This window comes from Mustelus asterias, chromosome 7, assembly GCF_964213995.1.
Source record: "Mustelus asterias chromosome 7, sMusAst1.hap1.1, whole genome shotgun sequence".
NCBI classification, from domain to species: domain Eukaryota; kingdom Metazoa; phylum Chordata; class Chondrichthyes; order Carcharhiniformes; family Triakidae; genus Mustelus; species Mustelus asterias.
Window position 1 is genome coordinate 119,902,361 of NC_135807.1, and position 19,892 is coordinate 119,922,252.

Here is a 19,892-nt window from a genome sequence, read left to right on the forward strand (position 1 = left end):
ATGGAAAATAGAAAATATCACATTTGTGCAACAAGAAAAGCACCAGGTTAGTTTAAGGCTTTAAAGCATCTGGGGAGCTTTACTTGATGTGGCTATCCTTGACTCTGATACAGACTGACAGGAGTAGATACACTTGATTGTATCATAATGATATCACAGTGACAAACATCACTCCAAAAATAACTATCTCAGGAATTAATTTTAACATGTTCTTTTCAATACTGAAGATTTCAGTTGAAAAATAATATTTTTTATTTCACAATATATTCTCAAACAAATGCAGTGGTTCTGTGCATCACCCTTTATTTCCAGTCTACATCATAAATTATAATTTAGTTGAGGTAATTTTTGGAGGTCTGTAAGAATTTCTATAAGTTGTAAACATACATATGAAAACTAAACTTTTACAAGATTGATATCAAACATGGACAATTGGCTTGTAGTCTGAGTAATTTTGTTTTATTCCTCCTTGTTTAGCTGGCCTTGTTGACAGCTGTATAGAACAGATGAAGCATACCTTTGTACAATTCAATTTGGATTCACTGAGACCTGGAAAAGTGATCCAAAGGAAAAAGGTAAGCATGGAGACAAGGAAAGCAGCCAATTTAGCAAACTCATACATCTTGCCATTCAAGCAAATGTTTACTGACCAAGTCCTGCCACAAACAAAACCAATGTATTGAAGTCAATTAGTTCAATGATTTTATTTTTAAAGGTTCCTGATGTACTGTTGCTGATTTCATAGAATCCCCACAGGCCATTCAGCCCATCTAGCCTGCAGCGGCAACAATTCCACCCAGGCCCTTTCCCCACATCCCCAAGTATTTACCTGCTAATCCCCAACACTGAGAGGCAATTTACCATGGCCAATCAACCTAACCTGCACATTTATTTTTTTTAGTTAATATTCACAATTGATCCAGGTTGAAGGGGCTTTGATTCATATTATCCTTCCCTGCTGCCATCAGACTTTTGAATGGACCTACCTAATAAGCTGAACTTTCTCTACACCCTAGCTGTGACTGTAACACTACATTTCCTTCTCTATGTAGTGTACTTGGTCTGTTTAATGCGCAAGAAACAATACTTTTCACTATATACTAATACATGTGATAAATCAAATCAAATATCCCTGAGGAGATATTCTATTTCTACGTCAAAGTTCTATGAGCCCGGGTGTCCCTCTCACTGATGTTAAATATGTCTCATACCACTTTGCCTCCGTGCTTACAAAAATCCCTTTTAGCTCATAACTGTGGGTGTTTTTAAAATCCACACATCATTTTGCTAACATTGGTGAATTATGTGTGTCTTGCTATAAAATAGTAAGTATAACAAAACAGAATTTGTCACTGGTTTTTAGTGGTTCATCATGATCATTCTCTCAGACTATTTATATATCTGAACACAGGATGACAGTCTTACTCGAGAGCTAAAAACGGTGATGCAGTTGCTACGGAATTGCTTATATCACAATGTCGAATGCAAAGTAAGTATGGTGCCAAAAACAATGCATTCATTAGAAAGAGTTCTTAATTACTGTTTGCATAATCGTCCAAACTGAGAGGTTCCTCTTCAACCCTTGTTTTTCCCATAGGTCGCAGCATCTGAAGCTCATCTTGTGAGTGCGATTTATTCACTTTGGCCCTGGTTTTTAATGGATGACACACTGATGCTGGCCGCTCTGAGACTGTTATGTGTGTACACAGCAAACTTACCGGCACGTGAGTAGAGCTTATGAACTAAGGGAGACCTGTGATTAAACCAGCATTTTCATTGTATAAAATAGCTGTTAAATACAAATAACTTATCAAGAATTGTTTGGAAATCAGTCAATTAGGAAATAAAATAATCATTGTTCCACATTGCACTTTATCCAAACTGAAGTTCCATCATACCTGATGATGATACTTATTTGAGCCGGATGCCCACAAGTGAATCCCATTTTGGTCACTTGCTCCTATTAAGGAAACAAATGAGAAACAGTTGTGGTCGATTAATAATTAAAATATTGATCAAGCTGGTAAGTATTTCAATTTGTGCACTTTCTTATTCAAACTCAGCCTTGCTACACCCTTAGTGACTGATCACTTTTCAAAACCATTAATTTCCCAGCAACCGATGGAAATAATCAAAGGACAAGATTTCATGTTTTAAGACTGTTACTTCAACAAAATAAACTAAAATCAGCATGGATCAAATAACACTTTAAATTATTACTTAATGGACACCTAAAAGACCAAACTGGAAAAAAGGTACCGTCCTTTCATATTAAGTAATGAAAACAATCGAGTTACATCTTACAACTCCTTTGGCTGCACCGCATTTGTGGCCAATGTGTAACAATAGAAGTTAATCCCAGCATTCTAACACGCTCACTTATACTTCCCGTACCAGGTCAAATCTTTCAATGTCCTTCTACAATTGTTCCATTCAGCCTGAGTATTCATTCAAGATCTCACTTTGATCAGCAGGATCCACTTCAACAATTCCTTGTTCTTTAATTCTACAAAAGTCCCATTTGTTCTCTTTTTCATGAAGAAAGTCAGCTCTCACCGGCATCTTTCTAACACAAAGAAGTGGTTCCCTGCTCTTCCCAGCAGTGGTTGTTTTTATTTCTCGCTCACTCACCAACTCTCTCTATCCATCTCTCTCCATCTCTATCTATCTCACTTGCTCGCTCGCTCTCACAGTCTCTCGCTCGCTCTCACAGTCTCTCGCTCGCTGTCTCTCGCTCGCTCGCTGTCTCTCGCTCGCTCGCTGTCTCTCGCTCGCTCGCTGTCTCTCGCTCGCTCGCAGTCTCTCGCTCGCTCGCAGTCTCTCGCTCGCTCGCAGTCTCTCGCTCGCTCGCAGTCTCTCGCTCGCTCGCAGTCTCTCGCTCGCTCGCAGTCTCTCGCTCGCTCGCAGTCTCTCGCTCGCTCGCAGTCTCTCGCTCGCTCAATGTCTCTCGCTCGCTGTCTCTCGCTCGCCCGCTGTTTCTCGCTCGCACCCTCCCTCTCTCGCCCCCTCCCTCTCTCGCTCCCCCCTGGCCTGCCCGCCCCCCCTTGGCCCGCTGGCCCGCCCCCTGCCTGGCACGCCTGCCTCCTCCCCCCCCCACCCCCCCCCCCCCCCCAGCCCGCCCGCCACCACCCCCCGCCCCCCCCCCCGGCCCGCCCGCCCGTCCCACCTGCCCTGCCTAGCCCCCGCCCCCAGCCCGCCCTCCCTCGCTCGCCCGTCCCGCCCTCCCCCGCCCGCCCTCCCCCGCCTGCCCTCCCTCGCTCGCCCGCCCGCCCTCGCTCGCCCGCCCGCCCTCCCTCGCTCGCCCGCCCTCCCTCGCTCGCCCGCCCTCCCTCGCTCGCCCGCCCTCCCTCGCTCGCCCGCCCTCCCTCGCTCGCCCGCCCTCCCTCGCTCGCCCGCCCTCCCTCGCTCGCCCGCCCTCCCTCCCTCGCTCGCCCTCCCTCCCTCGCTCGCCCTCCCTCCCTCGCTCGCCCGCCCTCCCTCGCTCGCCCGCCCTCCCTCGCTCGCCCGCCCTCCCTCGCTCGCCCGCCCTCCCTCGCTCGCCCGCCCTCCCTCCCTCGCTCGCCCTCCCTCGCTCGCCCGCCCTCCCTCGCTCGCCCGCCCTCCCTCGCTCGCCCGCCCTCCCTCGCTCGCCCGCCCTCCCTCGCTCGCCCGCCCTCCCTCGCTCGCCCGCCCTCCCTCGCTCGCCCGCCCTCCCTCGCTCGCCCGCCCTCCCTCGCTCGCCCGCCCTCCCTCGTTCGCCCGCCCTCCCTCGCTCGCCCGCCCTCCCTCGCTCGCCCGCCCGCCCTCGCTCGCCCGCCCTCCCTCGCTCGCCCGCCCTCCCTCGCTCGCCCTCCCTCCCTCCCTCGCTCGCCCGCCCCTCCCTCGCTCGCCCTCCCTCGCTCGCCCGCCCTCCCTCGCTCGCCCGCCCTCCCTCGCTCGCCCGCCCTCCCTCGCTCGCCCGCCCTCCCTCGCTCGCCCGCCCTCCCTCGCTCGCCCGCCCTCCCTCGCTCGCCCGCCCTCCCTCGCTCGCCCGCCCTCCCTCGCTCGCCCGCCCTCCGTCGCTCGCCCGCCCTCCCTCGCTCGCCCGCCCTCCCTCGCTCGCCCGCCCTCCCTCGCTCGCTCGCTCGCCCGCCCTCCTTCGCTCGCCCGCCCTCCTTCGCTCGCCCGCCCTCCCTCGCTCGCCCGCCCTCCCTCGCTCGCCCGCCCTCCCTCGCTCGCCCGCCCTCCCTCGCTCGCCCGCCCTCCCTCGCTCGCCCGCCTCCCTCGCTCGCCCGCCCTCCCTCGCTCGCCCGCCCTCCCTCGCTCGCCCGCCCTCCCTCGCTCGCCCGCCCTCCCTCGCTCGCCCGCCCTCCCTCGCTCGCCCGCCCTCCCTCGCTCGCCCGCCCTCCCTCGCTCGCCTGCCCTCCGTCGCTCGCCCGCCCTCCCTCGCTCGCCCGCCCTCCCTCGCTCGCCCGCCCGCCCTCGCTCGCCCGCCCTCCCTCGCTCGCCCGCCCTCCCTCGCTCGCCCTCCCTCCGTCGCTCGCCCGCCCTCCCTCGCTCGCCCTCCCTCGCTCGCCCGCCCTCCCTCGCTCGCCCGCCCTCCTTCGCTCGCCCGCCCTCCCTCGCTCGCCCGCCCTCCCTCGCTCGCCCGCCCTCCCTCGCTCGCCCGCCCTCCCTCGCTCGCTCGCCCTCCCTCGCTCGCTCGCCCGCCCTCCCTCGCTCGCCCGCCCTCCCTCGCTCGCCCGCCCTCCCTCGCTCGCCCGCCCTCGCTCGCCCGCCCTCCCTCGCTCGCCCGCCCTCCCTCGCTCGCCCGCCCTCCCTCGCTCGCCCGCCCTCCCTCGCTCGCCCGCCCTCCCTCGCTCGCCCGCCCTCCCTCGCTCGCCCGCCCCTCCCTCGCTCGCCCGCCCTCCCTCGCTCGCTCGCCCGCCCTCCCTCGCTCGCTCGCCCGCCCTCCCTCGCTCGCTCGCTCGCCCGCCCTCGCTCGCCCGCCCTCCCTCGCTCGCTCGCCCGCCCTCCCTCGCCCGCCCGCCCTCCCTCGCCCGCCCGCCCTCCCTCGCTCGCGCGCCCTCCCTCGCTCGCCCGCCCTCCCTCGCTCGCCCGCCCTCCCTCGCTCGCCCGCCCTCCCTCGCTCGCCCTCCCTCGCTCGCCCGCCCTCCCTCGCTCGCCCGCCCTCCCTCGCTCGCCCGCCCTCCCTCGCTCGCCCGCCCTCCCTCGCTCGCCCGCCCTCCCTCGCTCGCCCGCCCTCCCTCGCTCGCCCGCCCTCCCTCGCTCGTCCGCCCTCCCTCGCTCGCCCGCCCTCCTTCGCTCGCCCGCCCGCCCTCGCCCGCCCGCCCTCGCTCGCCCGCCCGCCCTCGCCCGCCCGCCCGACCGCCCTCGCTCGCCCGCCCGCCCTCGCTCGCTCGCCCGCCCGCCCTCGATCGCTCGCCCGCCCGCCCTCGCTCGCTTGCCCGCCCGCCCGCCCTCGCCCGCCCGCCCTCGCTCGCCCCGCCCGCCCGCCCTCCCTCGCTCGCCCGCCCGCCCTCGCTCGCCCGCCCGCCCTCGCTCGCCCGCCCTCGCTCGCTCCGCCCGCCCTCGCTCGCCCGCCCTCGCTCGCCCGCCCGCCCTCGCTCGCCCGCCCGCCCTCGCTCGCCGCCCGCCTTCCCTCGCCCGCCCTCGCCCGCCCGCCCGCCCTCCCTCGCCCTCCCTCGCCCTCCCTCGCCCGCTCGCGCTCTCTGCCTCGCGCGCCGCCCTCCCTCGCTCGCCCGCCCTCCCTCGCTCGCCCGCCCACCCTCCCTCGCCCGCCCGCCCTCCCTCGCCCGCCCTTGCCCGCCCCGCCCTCCCTCGCCCGCCCGCCCTCCCTCGCCCGCCCGCCCTCCCTCGCCCGCCCGCCCTCGCTCGCCCGCCCTCCCTCGCCCGCCCTCCCTCGCCCGCCCGCCCTCCCTCGCTCGCCCGCCCTCCCTCGCTCGCCCGCCCCTCCCTCGCTCGCCCACCCTCCCTCGCCGGCCCTCCCTCGCCGGCCCTCCCTCGCTCGCCGGCCCTCCCTCGCTCGCCGGCCATCCCTCCCTCGCCGGCCCTCCCTCCCTCGCTCGCCCGCCCTCCCTCGCACGCCCGCCCTCCCTCGCTCGCCCGCCCTCCCTCGCTCGCCCGCCCTCCCTCGCTCGCCCGCCCTCCCTCGCTCGCCCGCCCTCCCTCGCTCGCCCGCCCTCCCTCGCTCGCCCGCCCTCCCTCGCTCGCCCGCCCTCCCTCGCTCGCCCGCCCTCCCTCGCTCGCCCGCCCTCCCTCGCTCGCCCGCCCTCCCTCGCTCGCCCGCCCTCCCTCGCTCGCCCGCCCTCCCTCGCTCGCCCGCCCTCCCTCGCTCGCCCGCCCTCCCTCGCTCGCCCTCCCTCGCTCGCCCGCCCTCCCTCGCTCGCCCGCCCTCCCTCGCTCGCCCGCCCTCCCTCGCTCGCCCCCTCCCTCGCTCGCCCGCCCTCCCTCGCTCGCCCGCCCTCCCTCGCTCGCCCGCCCTCCCTCGCTCGCCCGCCCTCCCTCGCTCGCCCGCCCTCCCTCGCTCGCCCGCCCTCCCTCGCTCGCCCGCCCTCCCTCGCTCGCCCGCCCTCCCTCGCTCGCCCGCCCTCCCTCGCTCGCCCGCCCTCCCTCGTTCGCCCGCCCTCCCTCGCTCGCCCGCCCTCCCTCGCTCGCTCGCCCGCCCTCCCTCGCCCGCCCGCCCTCCCTCGCCCGCCCGCCCTCCCTCGCTCGCCCGCCCTCCCTCGCTCGCCCGCCCTCCCTCGCCCGCCCTCCCTCGCTCGCCCTCCCTCGCTCGCCCGCCCGCCCTCCCTCGCTCGCCCGCCCTCCCTCGCTCGCCCGCCCTCCCTCGCTCGCCCGCCCTCCCTCGCTCGCCCGCCCTCCCTCGTTCGCCCGCCCTCCCTCGTTCGCCCGCCCTCCCTCGCTCGCCCGCCCTCCTTCGCTCGCCCGCCCGCCCTCGCTCGCCCGCCCTCGCTCGCTCGCCGCCCGCCCTCGCTCGCCCGCCCGCCCTCGCTCGCCCGCCCGCCCTCGCCCGCCCGCCCTCGCTCGCCCGCCCGCCCTCGCTCGCCCGCCCGCCCTCGCTCGCCCGCCCGCCCTCGCTCGCCCGCCCGCCCTCGCTCGCCCGCCCGCCCTCGCTCGCCCGCCCGCCCTCGCTCGCCCGCCCGCCCGCCCTCGCTCGCCCGCCCGCCCTCGCTCGCCCGCCCGCCCTCGCCCGCCCGTCCGCCCTCGCCCGCCCGCCCTCGCCCGCCCGCCCTCCCTCGCCCGCTCGCGCTCTCTGCCTCGCGCGCCCGCCCTCCCTCGCTCGCCCGCCCTCCCTCGCTCGCCCGCCCTCCCTCGCCCGCCCGCCCGCCCTCCCTTGCCCGCCCTCCCTCGCCCGCCCTCGCCCGCCCGCCCTCCCTCGCCCGCCCCGCCCTCCCTCGCCCGCCCGCCCCTCCCTCGCCCGCCCCGCCCTCCCTCGCTCGCCCGCCCTCCCTCGCTCGCCCGCCCTCCCTCGCTCGCCCGCCCTCCCTCGCCCGCCCGCCCGCCCTCCCTTGCCCGCCCTCCCTCGCCCGCCCTCGCCCGCCCGCCCGCCCTCCCTCGCCCGCCCGCCCTCCCTCGCCCGCCCGCCCTCCCTCGCTCGCCCGCCCTCCCTCGCTCGCCCGCCCTCCCTCGCTCGCCCGCCCTCCCTCGCTCGCCCGCCCTCCCTCGCTCGCCCGCCCTCCCTCGCTCGCCCGCCCTCCCTCGCTCGTCCGCCCTCCCTCGCTCGTCCGCCCTCCCTCGCTCGCCCGCCCGCCCTCGCTCGCCCGCCAGCCCTCGCTCGCCCGCCCGACCGCCCTCGCTCGCCCGCCCGCCCTCGCTCGCTCGCCCGCCCGCCCTCGCTCGCTCGCCCGCCCTCGCTCGCCCGCCCGCCCTCGCTCGCCCGCCCGCCCTCGCTCGCCCGCCCGCCCTCGCCCGCCCGCCCTCGCTCGCCCGCCCGCCCGCCCGCCCTCGCTCGCTCGCTCGCCCGCCCTCGCTCGCCCGCCCGCCCTCGCTCGCCCGCCCGCCCTCGCTCGCCCGCCCGCCCTCGCTCGCCCGCCCGCCCTCCCTCGCTCGCCCGCCCTCCCTCGCTCGCCCGCCCTCCCTCGCTCGCCCGCCCTCCCTCGCTCGCCCGCCCTCCCTCGCTCGCCCGCCCTCCCTCGCTCGCCCGCCCTCCCTCGCTCGCCCGCCCTCCCTCGCTCGCTCGCCCGCCCTCCCCCCGCCCGCCCTCCCTCGCCCGCCCTCCCTCGCTCGCCCGCCCTCCCTCGCTCGCCCGCCCTCCCTCGCTCGCCCTCCCTCCCTCGCTCGCCCGCCCTCCCTCGCTCGCCCTCCCTCGCTCGCCCGCCCTCCCTCGCTCGCCCGCCCTCCCTCGCTCGCCCGCCCTCCCTCGTTCGCCCGCCCTCCCTCGCTCGCCCGCCCTCCCTCGCTCGCCCGCCCTCCTTCGCTCGCCCGCCCTCCCTCGCTCGCCCGCCCTCCCTCGCTCGCCCGCCCTCCCTCGCTCGCCCGCCCTCCCTCGCTCGCCCGCCCTCCCTCGCTCGCCCGCCCTCCCTCGCTCGCCCGCCCTCCCTCGCTCGCCCGCCCTCCCTCGCTCGCCCGCCCTCCCTCGCTTGCTCGCGCGCCCTCCCTCGCCCGCCCGCCCTCGCTCGCCCGCCCTCCCTCGCTCGCTCGCCCGCCCTCCCTCGCTCGCCCGCCCTCCCTCGCTCGCCCGCCCTCCCTCGCTCGCCCGCCCTCCCTCGCTCGCCCGCCCTCCCTCGCTCGCCCGCCCTCCCTCCCTCGCTTGCCCGCCCTCCCTCCCTCGCTCGCCCGCCCTCCCTCGCTCGCCCTCCCTCGCCCGCCCGCCCTCGCTCGCCCGCCCGCCCTCGCTCGCCCGCCCGCCCGCCCTCGCTCGCCCGCCCGCCCTCGCTCGCCCGCCCGCCCTCGCCCGCCCGCCCGCCCTCCCTCGCCCGCTCGCGCTCTCTGCCTCGCTCGCCCGCCCTCCCTCGCTCGCCCGCCCTCCCTCGCCCGCCCGCCCGCCCTCGCCCGCCCTCCCTCCCTCGCCCGCTCGCGCTCTCTGCCTCGCGCGCCCGCCCTCCCTCCCTCGCTCGCCCGCCCTCCCTCGCTCGCCCGCCCTCCCTCGCTCGCTCGCCCGCCCTCCCTCGCTCGCTCGCCCGCCCGCCCGCCCTCCCTCGCTCGCCCGCCCGCCCTCCCTCGCTCGCCCGCCCTCCCTCGCTCGCCCGCCCTCCCTCGCTCGCCCGCACTCACTCGCTCGCCCGCCCTCCCTCGCTCGCCCGCCCTCCCTCGCTCGCCCGCCCTCCCTCGCTCGCCCGCCCTCCCTCGCTCGCCCGCCCTCCCTCGCTCGCCCGCCCTCCCTCGCTCGCCCGCCCTCCCTCGCTCGCCCGCCCTCCCTCGCTCGCCCGCCCTCCCTCGCTCGCCCGCCCTCCCTCGCTCGCCCGCCCTCCCTCGCTCGCCCGCCCTCCCTCGCTCGCCCGCCCTCCCTCGCTCGCCGGCCCTCCCTCGCTCGCCGGCCCTCCCTCGCCGGCCCTCCCTCGCTAGCCGGCCCTCCCTCGCTCGCCCGCCCTCCCTCGCTCGCCCGCCCTCCCTCGCTCGCCCGCCCTCCCTCGCTCGCCCGCCCTCCCTCGCTCGCCCGCCCTCCCTCGCTCGCCCGCCCTCCCTCGCTCGCCCGCCCTCCCTCGCTCGCCCGCCCTCCCTCGCTCGCCCGCCCTCCCTCGCTCGCCCGCCCTCCCTCGCTCGCCCGCCCTCCCTCGCTCGCCCGCCCTCCCTCGCTCGCCCGCCCTCCCTCCCTCGCCCGCCCGCCCTCCCCCGCCCTCCCTGCCTCGCCCGCCCTCCCTGCCTCGCCCGCCCTCCCTCGCCCGCCCTCCCTCGCCCGCCCGCCCTCCCTCGCCCGTCCACCCTCCCTCGCCCGCCCGCCCTCCCTCGCCCGCCCGCCGTCCCTCGCCCGCCCGCCCTCCCTCGCCCGCCCGCCCTCCCTCGCCCGCCCGCCCTCCCTCGCCCGCCCGCCCTCCCTCGCCCGCCCGCCCTCCCTCGCCCGCCCGCCCTCCCTCGCTCGCCCGCCCTCCCTCGCTCGCCCGCCCTCACTCGCTCGCCCGCCCGCGCTCGCCCGCCCTCGCTCGCCCGCCCGCCCGCCCTCGCTCGCCCGCCCGCCCTCGCTCGCCCGCCCGCCCTCGCTCGCCCGCCCGCCCTCGCTCGCCCGCCCGCCCTCGCTCGCCCGCCCGCCCTCGCTCGCCCGCCCGCCCTCGCTCGCCCGCCCGCCCTCGCTCGCCCGCCCGCCCTCGCTCGCCCGCCCGCCCTCGCTCGCCCGCCCGCCCTCGCTCGCCCGCCCGCCCTCGCTCGCCCGCCCGCCCTCGCTCGCCCGCCCGCCCTCGCTCGCCCGCCCGCCCTCGCTCGCCCGCCCGCCCTCGCTCGCCCGCCCGCCCTCGCTCGCCCGCCCGCCCTCGCTCGCCCGCCCTCGCTCGCTCGCCCGCCCTCGCTCGCCCGCCCGCCCTCGCTCGCCCGCCCGCCCTCGCTCGCCCGCCCGCCCTCGCTCGCCCGCCCGCCCTCGCTCGCTCGCCCGCCCTCCCTCGCTCGCCCGCCCTCCCTCGCTCGCTCGCCCGCCCGCCCGCCCTCCCTCGCTCGCCCGCCCTCCCTCGCTCGCCCGCCCTCCCTCGCTCGCCCTCCCTCGCTCGCCCGCCCTCCCTCGCTCGCCCGCCCTCCCTCGCTCGCCCGCCCTCCCTCGCTCGCCCGCCCTCCCTCGCTCGCCCGCCCTCCCTCGCTCGCCCGCCCTCCCTCGCTCGCCCGCCCTCCCTCGCTCGCCCGCCCTCCCTCGCTCGCCCGCCCTCCCTCGCTCGCCGGCCCTCCCTCGCCGGCCCTCCCTCGCTAGCCGGCCCTCCCTCGCTCGCCGGCCCTCCCTCGCTCGCCGGCCCTCCCTCGCTCGCCGGCCCTCCCTCGCTCGCCCGCCCTCCCTCGCTCGCCCGCCCTCCCTCGCTCGCCCGCCCTCCCTCGCTCGCCCGCCCTCCCTCGCTCGCCCGCCCTCCCTCGCTCGCCCGCCCTCCCTCGCTCGCCCGCCCTCCCTCGCTCGCCCGCCCTCCCTCGCTCGCCCGCCCTCCCTCGCTCGCCCGCCCTCCCTCGCTCGCCCGCCCTCGCTCGCTCGCCCGCCCGCGCTCGCCCGCCCTCGCTCGCCCGCCCGCCCGCCCTCGCTCGCCCGCCCGCCCTCGCTCGCCCGCCCGCCCTCGCTCGCCCGCCCGCCCTCGCTCGCCCGCCCGCCCTCGCTCGCCCGCCCGCCCTCGCTCGCCCGCCCGCCCTCGCTCGCCCGCCCGCCCTCGCTCGCCCGCCCGCCCTCGCTCGCCCGCCCGCCCTCGCTCGCCCGCCCGCCCTCGCTCGCCCGCCCGCCCTCGCCCGCCCGCCCGCCCTCGCTCGCCCGCCCGCCCTCGCTCGCCCGCCCGCCCTCGCTCGCCCGCCCGCCCTCGCTCGCCCGCCCGCCCTCGCTCGCTCGCCCGCCCTCGCTCGCCCGCCCGCCCTCGCTCGCCCGCCCGCCCTCGCTCGCCCGCCCGCCCTCGCTCGCCCGCCCGCCCTCGCTCGCTCGCCCGCCCTCCCTCGCTCGCCCGCCCTCCCTCGCTCGCTCGCCCGCCCGCCCGCCCTCCCTCGCTCGCCCGCCCTCCCTCGCTCGCCCGCCCTCCCTCGCTCGCCCGCCCTCCCTCGCTCGCCCGCCCTCCCTCGCTCGCCCACCCTCCCTCGCTCGCCCGCCCTCCCTCGCTCGCCGGCCCTCCCTCGCCGGCCCTCCCTCGCTAGCCGGCCCTCCCTCGCTCGCCGGCCCTCCCTCGCTCGCCGGCCCTCCCTCGCTCGCCGGCCCTCCCTCGCTCGCCCGCCCTCCCTCGCTCGCCCGCCCTCCCTCGCTCGCCCGCCCTCCCTCGCTCGCCCGCCCTCCCTCGCTCGCCCGCCCTCCCTCGCTCGCCCGCCCTCCCTCGCTCGCCCGCCCTCCCTCGCTCGCCCGCCCTCCCTCGCTCGCCCGCCCTCCCTCGCTCGCCCGCCCTCCCTCGCTCGCCCGCCCTCCCTCGCTCGCCCGCCCTCCCTCGCTCGCCCGCCCTCCCTCGCTCGCCCGCCCTCCCTCGCTCGCCCGCCCTCCCTCGCTCGCCCGCCCTCCCTCGCTCGCCCGCCCTCCCTCGCTCGCCCGCCCTCCCTCGCTCGCCCGCCCTCCCTCGCTCGCCCGCCCTCCCTCCCTCGCCCGCCCTCCCTCCCTCGCCCGCCCGCCCTCCCCCGCCCGCCCGCCCTCCCTGCCTCGCCCGCCCTCCCTGCCTCGCCCGCCCTCCCTCGCCCGCCCTCCCTCGCCCGCCCGCCCTCCCTCGCCCGCCCGCCCTCCCTCGCCCGCCCGCCCTCCCTCGCCCGCCCGCCCTCCCTCGCCCGCCCGCCCTCCCTCGCCCGCCCGCCCTCCCTCGCCCGCCCGCCCTCCCTCGCCCGCCCGCCCTCCCTCGCCCGCCCGCCCTCCCTCGCCCGCCCGCCCTCCCTCGCCCGCCCGCCCTCCCTCGCTCGCCCGCCCTCCTCGCTCGCCCGCCCTCCCTCGCTCGCCCGCCCGCCCTCGCTCGCCCGCCCGCCTCGCTCGCCCGCCCGCCCTCGCTCGCCCGCCCGCCCTCGCTCGCCCGCCCGCCCTCGCTCGCCCGCCCGCCCTCGCTCGCCCGCCCGCCCTCGCTCGCCCGCCCGCCCTCGCTCGCCCGCCCGCCCTCGCTCGCCCGCCCGCCCTCGCTCGCCCGCCCTCGCTCGCCCTCGCTCGCCCGCCCGCCCTCGCTCGCCCGCCCGCCCTCGCTCGCCCGCCCGCCCTCGCTCGCCCGCCCGCCCTCGCTCGCCCGCCCGCCCTCGCTCGCCCGCCCTCGCTCGCCCGCCCGCCCTCGCTCGCCCGCCCGCCCTCGCTCGCCCGCCCTCGCTCGCCCGCCCTCGCTCGCCCGCCCGCCCTCGCTCGCCCGCCCGCCCTCGCTCGCCCGCCCGCCCTCGCTCGCCCGCCCGCCCTCGCTCGCCCGCCCGCCCTCGCTCGCCCGCCCGCCCTCGCTCGCCCGCCCGCCTTGCTCGCCCGCCCGCCCTCGCTCGCCCTCCCGCCCTCGCTCGCCCGCCCGCCCTCGCTCGCCCGCCCGCCCTCGCTCGCCCGCCCGCCCGCCCTCGCTCGCCCGCCCGCCCTCGCTCGCCCGCCCGCCCTCGCTCGCCCGCCCGCCCTCGCTCGCCCGCCCTCGCTCGCTCGCCCGCCCTCGCTCGCCCGCCCGCCCTCGCTCGCCCGCCCGCCCTCGCTCGCCCGCCCGCCCTCGCTCGCCCGCCCGCCCTCGCTCGCTCGCCCGCCCTCCCTCGCTCGCCCGCCCTCCCTCGCTCGCTCGCCCGCCCGCCCGCCCTCCCTCGCTCGCCCGCCCGCCCTCCCTCGCTCGCCCGCCCTCCCTCGCTCGCCCGCCCTCCCTCGCTCGCCCGCCCTCCCTCGCTCGCCCGCCTCCCTCGCTCGCCCGCCCTCCCTCGCTCGCCCGCCCTCCCTCGCTCGCCCACCCTCCCTCGCTCGCCCGCCCTCCCTCGCTCGCCCGCCCTCCCTCGCTCGCCCGCCCTCCCTCGCTCGCCTGCCCTCCCTCGCTCGCCCGCCCTCCCTCGCTCGCCCGCCCTCCCTCGCTCGCCGGCCCTCCCTCGCTAGCCGGCCCTCCCTCGCTCGCCGGCCCTCCCTCGCTCGCCGGCCCTCCCTCGCTCGCCCGCCCTCCCTCGCTCGCCCGCCCTCCCTCGCTCGCCCGCCCTCCCTCGCTCGCCCGCCCTCCCTCGCTCGCCCGCCCTCCCTCGCTCGCCCGCCCTCCCTCGCTCGCCCGCCCTCCCTCGCTCGCCCGCCCTCCCTCGCTCGCCCGCCCTCCCTCGCTCGCCCGCCCTCCCTCGCTCGCCCGCCCTCCCTCGCTCGCCCGCCCTCCCTCGCTCGCCCGCCCTCCCTCGCTCGCCCGCCCTCACTCGCTCGCCCGCCCGCGCTCGCCCGCCCTCGCTCGCCCGCCCGCCCGCCCTCGCTCGCCCGCCCGCCCTCGCTCGCCCGCCCGCCCTCGCTCGCCCGCCCTCCCTCGCCCGCCCGCCCGCCCTCCCTTGCCCGCCCTCCCTCGCCCGCCCTCGCCCGCCCGCCCGCCCTCCCTCGCCCGCCCGCCCTCCCTCGCTCGCCCGCCCTCCCTCGCTCGCCCGCCCTCCCTCGCCCGCCCGCCCGCCCTCCCTTGCCCGCCCTCCCTCGCCCGCCCTCGCCCGCCCGCCCGCCCTCCCTCGCCCGCCCGCCCTCCCTCGCCCGCCCGCCCTCCCTCGCTCGCCCGCCCTCCCTCGCTCGCCCGCCCTCCTCGCTCGCCCGCCCTCCCTCGCTCGCCCGCCCTCCCTCGCTCGCCCGCCCTCCCTCGCTCGTCCGCCCTCCCTCGCTCGTCCGCCCTCCCTCGCCCGCCCGACCGCCCTCGCTCGCCCGCCCGCCCTCGCTCGCCCGCCAGCCCTCGCTCGCCCGCCCGACCGCCCTCGCTCGCCCGCCCGCCCTCGCTCGCTCGCCCGCCCGCCCTCGCTCGCTCGCCCGCCTCGCTCGCCCGCCCGCCCTCGCTCGCCCGCCCGCCCTCGCTCGCCCGCCCGCCCTCGCCCGCCCGCCCGCCCTCGCCCGCCCGCCCTCGCTCGCCCGCCCGCCCGCCCGCCCTCGCTCGCTCGCTCGCCCGCCCTCGCTCGCCCGCCCGCCCTCGCTCGCCCGCCCGCCCTCGCTCGCCCGCCCGCCCTCGCTCGCCCGCCCGCCCTCCCTCGCTCGCCCGCCCTCCCTCGCTCGCCCGCCCTCCCTCGCTCGCCCGCCCTCCCTCGCTCGCCCGCCCTCCCTCGCTCGCCCGCCCTCCCTCGCTCGCCCGCCCTCCCTCGCTCGCCCGCCCTCCCTCGCTCGCCCGCCCTCCCTCGCTCGCCCGCCCTCCCTCGCTCGCTCGCCCGCCCTCCCCCGCCCGCCCTCCCTCGCCCGCCCTCCCTCGCTCGCCCGCCCTCCCTCGCTCGCCCGCCCTCCCTCGCTCGCCCTCCCTCCCTGCTCGCCCGCCCTCCCTCGCTCGCCCTCCCTCGCTCGCCCGCCCTCCCTCGCTCGCCCGCCCTCCCTCGCTCGCCCGCCCTCCCTCGTTCGCCCGCCCTCCCTCGCTCGCCCGCCCTCCCTCGCTCGCCCGCCCTCCTTCGCTCGCCCGCCCTCCCTCGCTCGCCCGCCCTCCCTCGCTCGCCCGCCCTCCCTCGCTCGCCCGCCCTCCCTCGCTCGCCCGCCCTCCCTCGCTCGCCCGCCCTCCTCGCTCGCCCGCCCTCCCTCGCTCGCCCGCCCTCCCTCGCTCGCCCGCCCTCCCTCGCTCGCCCGCCCTCCCTCGCTCGCCCGCCCTCCCTCGCTTGCTCGCGCGCCCTCCCTCGCCCGCCCGCCCTCGCTCGCCCGCCCTCCCTCGCTCGCTCGCCCGCCCTCCCTCGCTCGCCCGCCCTCCCTCGCTCGCCCGCCCTCCCTCGCTCGCCCGCCCTCCCTCGCTCGCCCGCCCTCCCTCGCTCGCCCGCCCTCCCTCGCTCGCCCGCCCTCCCTCGCTCGCCCGCCCTCCCTCCCTCGCTTGCCCGCCCTCCCTCCCTCGCTCGCCCGCCCTCCCTCGCTCGCCCTCCCTCGCCCGCCCGCCCTCGCTCGCCCGCCCGCCCTCGCTTGCCCGCCCGCCCGCCCTCGCTCGCCCGCCCGCCCTCGCTCGCCCGCCCGCCCTCGCCCGCCCGCCCGCCCTCCCTCGCCCGCTCGCGCTCTCTGCCTCGCTCGCCCGCCCTCCCTCGCTCGCCCGCCCTCCCTCGCCCGCCCGCCCGCCCTCGCCCGCCCTCCCTCCCTCGCCCGCTCGCGCTCTCTGCCTCGCGCGCCCGCCCTCCCTCCCTCGCTCGCCCGCCCTCCCTCGCTCGCCCGCCCTCCCTCGCTCGCTCGCCCGCCCTCCCTCGCTCGCTCGCCCGCCCGCCCGCCCTCCCTCGCTCGCCCGCCCGCCCTCCCTCGCTCGCCCGCCCTCCCTCGCTCGCCCGCCCTCCCTCGCTCGCCCGCACTCACTCGCTCGCCCGCCCTCCCTCGCTCGCCCGCCCTCCCTCGCTCGCCCGCCCTCCCTCGCTCGCCCGCCCTCCCTCGCTCGCCCGCCCTCCCTCGCTCGCCCGCCCTCCCTCGCTCGCCCGCCCTCCCTCGCTCGCCCGCCCTCCCTCGCTCGCCCGCCCTCCCTCGCTCGCCCGCCCTCCCTCGCTCGCCCGCCCTCCCTCGCTCGCCCGCCCTCCCTCGCTCGCCCGCCCTCCCTCGCTCGCCCGCCCTCCCTCGCTCGCCGGCCCTCCCTCGCTCGCCGGCCCTCCCTCGCCGGCCCTCCCTCGCTAGCCGGCCCTCCCTCGCTCGCCGGCCCTCCCTCGCTCGCCCGCCCTCCCTCGCTCGCCCGCCCTCCCTCGCTCGCCCGCCCTCCCTCGCTCGCCCGCCCTCCCTCGCTCGCCCGCCCTCCCTCGCTCGCCCGCCCTCCCTCGCTCGCCCGCCCTCCCTCGCTCGCCCGCCCTCCCTCGCTCGCCCGCCCTCCCTCGCCCGCCCTCCCTCGCTCGCCCGCCCTCCCTCGCTCGCCCGCCCTCCCTCGCTCGCCCGCCCTCCTCGCTCGCCTCCCTCGCTCGCCCGCCCTCCCTCGCTCGCCCGCCCTCCCTCCCTCGCCCGCCCGCCCTCCCCCGCCCTCCCTGCCTCGCCCGCCCTCCCTGCCTCGCCCGCCCTCCCTCGCCCGCCCTCCCTCGCCCGCCCGCCCTCCCTCGCCCGTCCACCCTCCCTCGCCCGCCCGCCCTCCCTCGCCCGCCCGCCGTCCCTCGCCCGCCCGCCCTCCCTCGCCCGCCCGCCCTCCCTCGCCCGCCCGCCCTCCCTCCCTCGCCCGCCCGCCCTCCCTCGCCCGCCCGCCCTCCCTCGCTCGCCCGCCCTCCCTCGCTCGCCCGCCCTCCCTCGCTCGCCCGCCCTCACTCGCTCGCCCGCCCGCGCTCGCCCGCCCTCGCTCGCCCGCCCGCCCGCCCTCGCTCGCCCGCCCGCCCTCGCTCGCCCGCCCGCCCTCGCTCGCCCGCCCGCCCTCGCTCGCCCGCCCGCCCTCGCTCGCCCGCCCGCCCTCGCTCGCCCGCCCGCCTCGCTCGCCCGCCCGCCCTCGCTCGCCCGCCCGCCCTCGCTCGCCCGCCCGCCCTCGCTCGCCCGCCCGCCCTCGCTCGCCCGCCCGCCCTCGCTCGCCCGCCCGCCCTCGCTCGCCGCCCGCCCTCGCTCGCCCGCCCGCCCTCGCTCGCCCGCCCGCCCTCGCTCGCCCGCCCGCCCTCGCTCGCCCGCCCGCCCTCGCTCGCCCGCCCGCCCTCGCTCGCCCGCCCGCCCTCGCTCGCCCGCCCTCGCTCGCTCGCCCGCCCTCGCTCGCCCGCCCGCCCTCGCTCGCCCGCCCGCCCTCGCTCGCCCGCCCGCCCTCGCTCGCCCGCCCGCCCTCGCTCGCTCGCCCGCCCTCCCTCGCTCGCCCGCCCTCCCTCGCTCGCTCGCCCGCCCGCCCGCCCTCCCTCGCTCGCCCGCCCTCCCTCGCTCGCCCGCCCTCCCTCGCTCGCCCGCCCTCCCTCGCTCGCCGCCCTCCCTCGCTCGCCCGCCCTCCCTCGCTCGCCCGCCCTCCCTCGCTCGCCCGCCCTCCCTCGCTCGCCCGCCCTCCCTCGCTCGCCCGCCCTCCCTCGCTCGCCCGCCCTCCCTCGCTCGCCCGCCCTCCCTCGCTCGCCCGCCCTCCCTCGCTCGCCCGCCCTCCCTCGCTCGCCGGCCCTCCCTCGCCGGCCCTCCCTCGCTAGCCGGCCCTCCCTCGCTCGCCGGCCCTCCCTCGCTCGCCGGCCCTCCCTCGCTCGCCGGCCCTCCCTCGCTCGCCCGCCCTCCCTCGCTCGCCCGCCCTCCCTCGCTCGCCCGCCCTCCCTCGCTCGCCCGCCCTCCCTCGCTCGCCCGCCCTCCCTCGCTCGCCCGCCCTCCCTCGCTCGCCCGCCCTCCCTCGCTCGCCCGCCCTCCCTCGCTCGCCCGCCCTCCCTCGCTCGCCCGCCCTCCCTCGCTCGCCCGCCCTCCCTCGCTCGCCCGCCCTCCCTCGCTCGCCCGCCCTCCCTCGCTCGCCCGCCCTCCCTCGCTCGCCCGCCCTCCCTCGCTCGCCCGCCCTCACTCGCTCGCCCGCCCGCGCTCGCCCGCCCTCGCTCGCCCGCCCGCCGCCCTCGCTCGCCCGCCCGCCCTCGCTCGCCCGCCCGCCCTCGCTCGCCCGCCCGCCCTCGCTCGCCCGCCCGCCCTCGCTCGCCCGCCCGCCCTCGCTCGCCCGCCCGCCCTCGCTCGCCCGCCCGCCCTCGCTCGCCCGCCCGCCCTCGCTCGCCCGCCCGCCCTCGCTCGCCCGCCCGCCCTCGCTCGCCCGCCCGCCCTCGCTCGCCCGCCCGCCCTCGCTCGCCCGCCCGCCCTCGCTCGCCCGCCCGCCCTCGCTCGCCCGCCCGCCCTCGCTCGCCCGCCCGCCCTCGCTCGCCCGCCCGCCCTCGCTCGCCCGCCCGCCCTCGCTCGCTCGCCCGCCCTCGCTCGCCCGCCCGCCCTCGCTCGCCCGCCCGCCCTCGCTCGCCCGCCCGCCCTCGCTCGCCCGCCCGCCCTCGCTCGCTCGCCCGCCCTCCCTCGCTCGCCCGCCCTCCCTCGCTCGCTCGCCCGCCCGCCCGCCCTCCCTCGCTCGCCCGCCCTCCCTCGCTCGCCCGCCCTCCCTCGCTCGCCCGCCCTCCCTCGCTCGCCCGCCCTCCCTCGCTCGCCCGCCCTCCCTCGCTCGCCCACCCTCCCTCGCTCGCCCGCCCTCCCTCGCTCGCCGGCCCTCCCTCGCCGGCCCTCCCTCGCTAGCCGGCCCTCCCTCGCTCGCCGGCCCTCCCTCGCTCGCCGGCCCTCCCTCGCTCGCCGGCCCTCCCTCGCTCGCCCGCCCTCCCTCGCTCGCCCGCCCTCCCTCGCTCGCCCGCCCTCCCTCGCTCGCCCGCCCTCCCTCGCTCGCCCGCCCTCCCTCGCTCGCCCGCCCTCCCTCGCTCGCCCGCCCTCCCTCGCTCGCCCGCCCTCCCTCGCTCGCCCGCCCTCCCTCGCTCGCCCGCCCTCCCTCGCTCGCCCGCCCTCCCTCGCTCGCCCGCCCTCCCTCGCTCGCCCGCCCTCCCTCGCTCGCCCGCCCTCCCTCGCTCGCCCGCCCTCCCTCGCTCGCCCGCCCTCACTCGCTCGCCCGCCCTCCCTCGCTCGCCCGCCCTCCCTCCCTCGCCCGCCCTCCCTCCCTCGCCCGCCCGCCCTCCCCGCCCGCCCGCCCTCCCTGCCTCGCCCGCCCTCCCTGCCTCGCCCGCCCTCCCTCGCCCGCCCTCCCTCGCCCGCCCGCCCTCCCTCGCCCGCCCGCCCTCCCTCGCCCGCCCGCCCCTCCCTCGCCCGCCCGCCCTCCCTCGCCCGCCCGCCCTCCCTCGCCCGCCCGCCCTCCCTCGCCCGCCCGCCCTCCCTCGCCCGCCCGCCCTCCCTCGCCCGCCCGCCCTCCCTCGCCCGCCCGCCCTCCCTCGCTCGCCCGCCCTCCCTCGCTCGCCCGCCCTCCCTCGCTCGCCCGCCCGCCCTCGCTCGCCCGCCCGCCCTCGCTCGCCCGCCCGCCCTCGCTCGCCCGCCCGCCCTCGCTCGCCCGCCCGCCCTCGCTCGCCCGCCCGCCCTCGCTCGCCCGCCCGCCCTCGCTCGCCCGCCCGCCCTCGCTCGCCCGCCCGCCCTCGCTCGCCCGCCCTCGCTCGCCCTCGCTCGCCCGCCCGCCCTCGCTCGCCCGCCCGCCCTCGCTCGCCCGCCCGCCCTCGCTCGCCCGCCCGCCCTCGCTCGCCCGCCCTCGCTCGCCCGCCCGCCCTCGCTCGCCCGCCCGCCCTCGCTCGCCCGCCCTCGCTCGCTCGCCCGCCCGGCGCCCTCGCTCGCCGCCGCCTCGCCGCCCGCCGCCCTCGCTCGCCCGCCCGCCCTCGCTCGCCCGCCCGCCCTCGCTCGCCCCGCCCGCCCTCCGCTC

The 19,892-nt window shown here is 78.2% G+C and overlaps 1 protein-coding gene across 2 annotated transcripts in view; it reads left to right on the forward strand.

Annotated features, from left to right (window-relative positions):
- rttn (rotatin) overlaps positions 1-19,892 on the forward strand; it is a 224,289-nt gene that overhangs the window by 181,513 nt on the left and 22,884 nt on the right. For both annotated transcript variants that reach the window (XM_078217148.1, XM_078217147.1), the window contains 3 exons: positions 478-575; positions 1,412-1,489; positions 1,598-1,724. In XM_078217148.1, the coding sequence (XP_078073274.1) occupies positions 478-575; positions 1,412-1,489; positions 1,598-1,724 (303 nt within the window). The remainder of the gene's footprint in view (positions 1-477; positions 576-1,411; positions 1,490-1,597; positions 1,725-19,892) is intronic.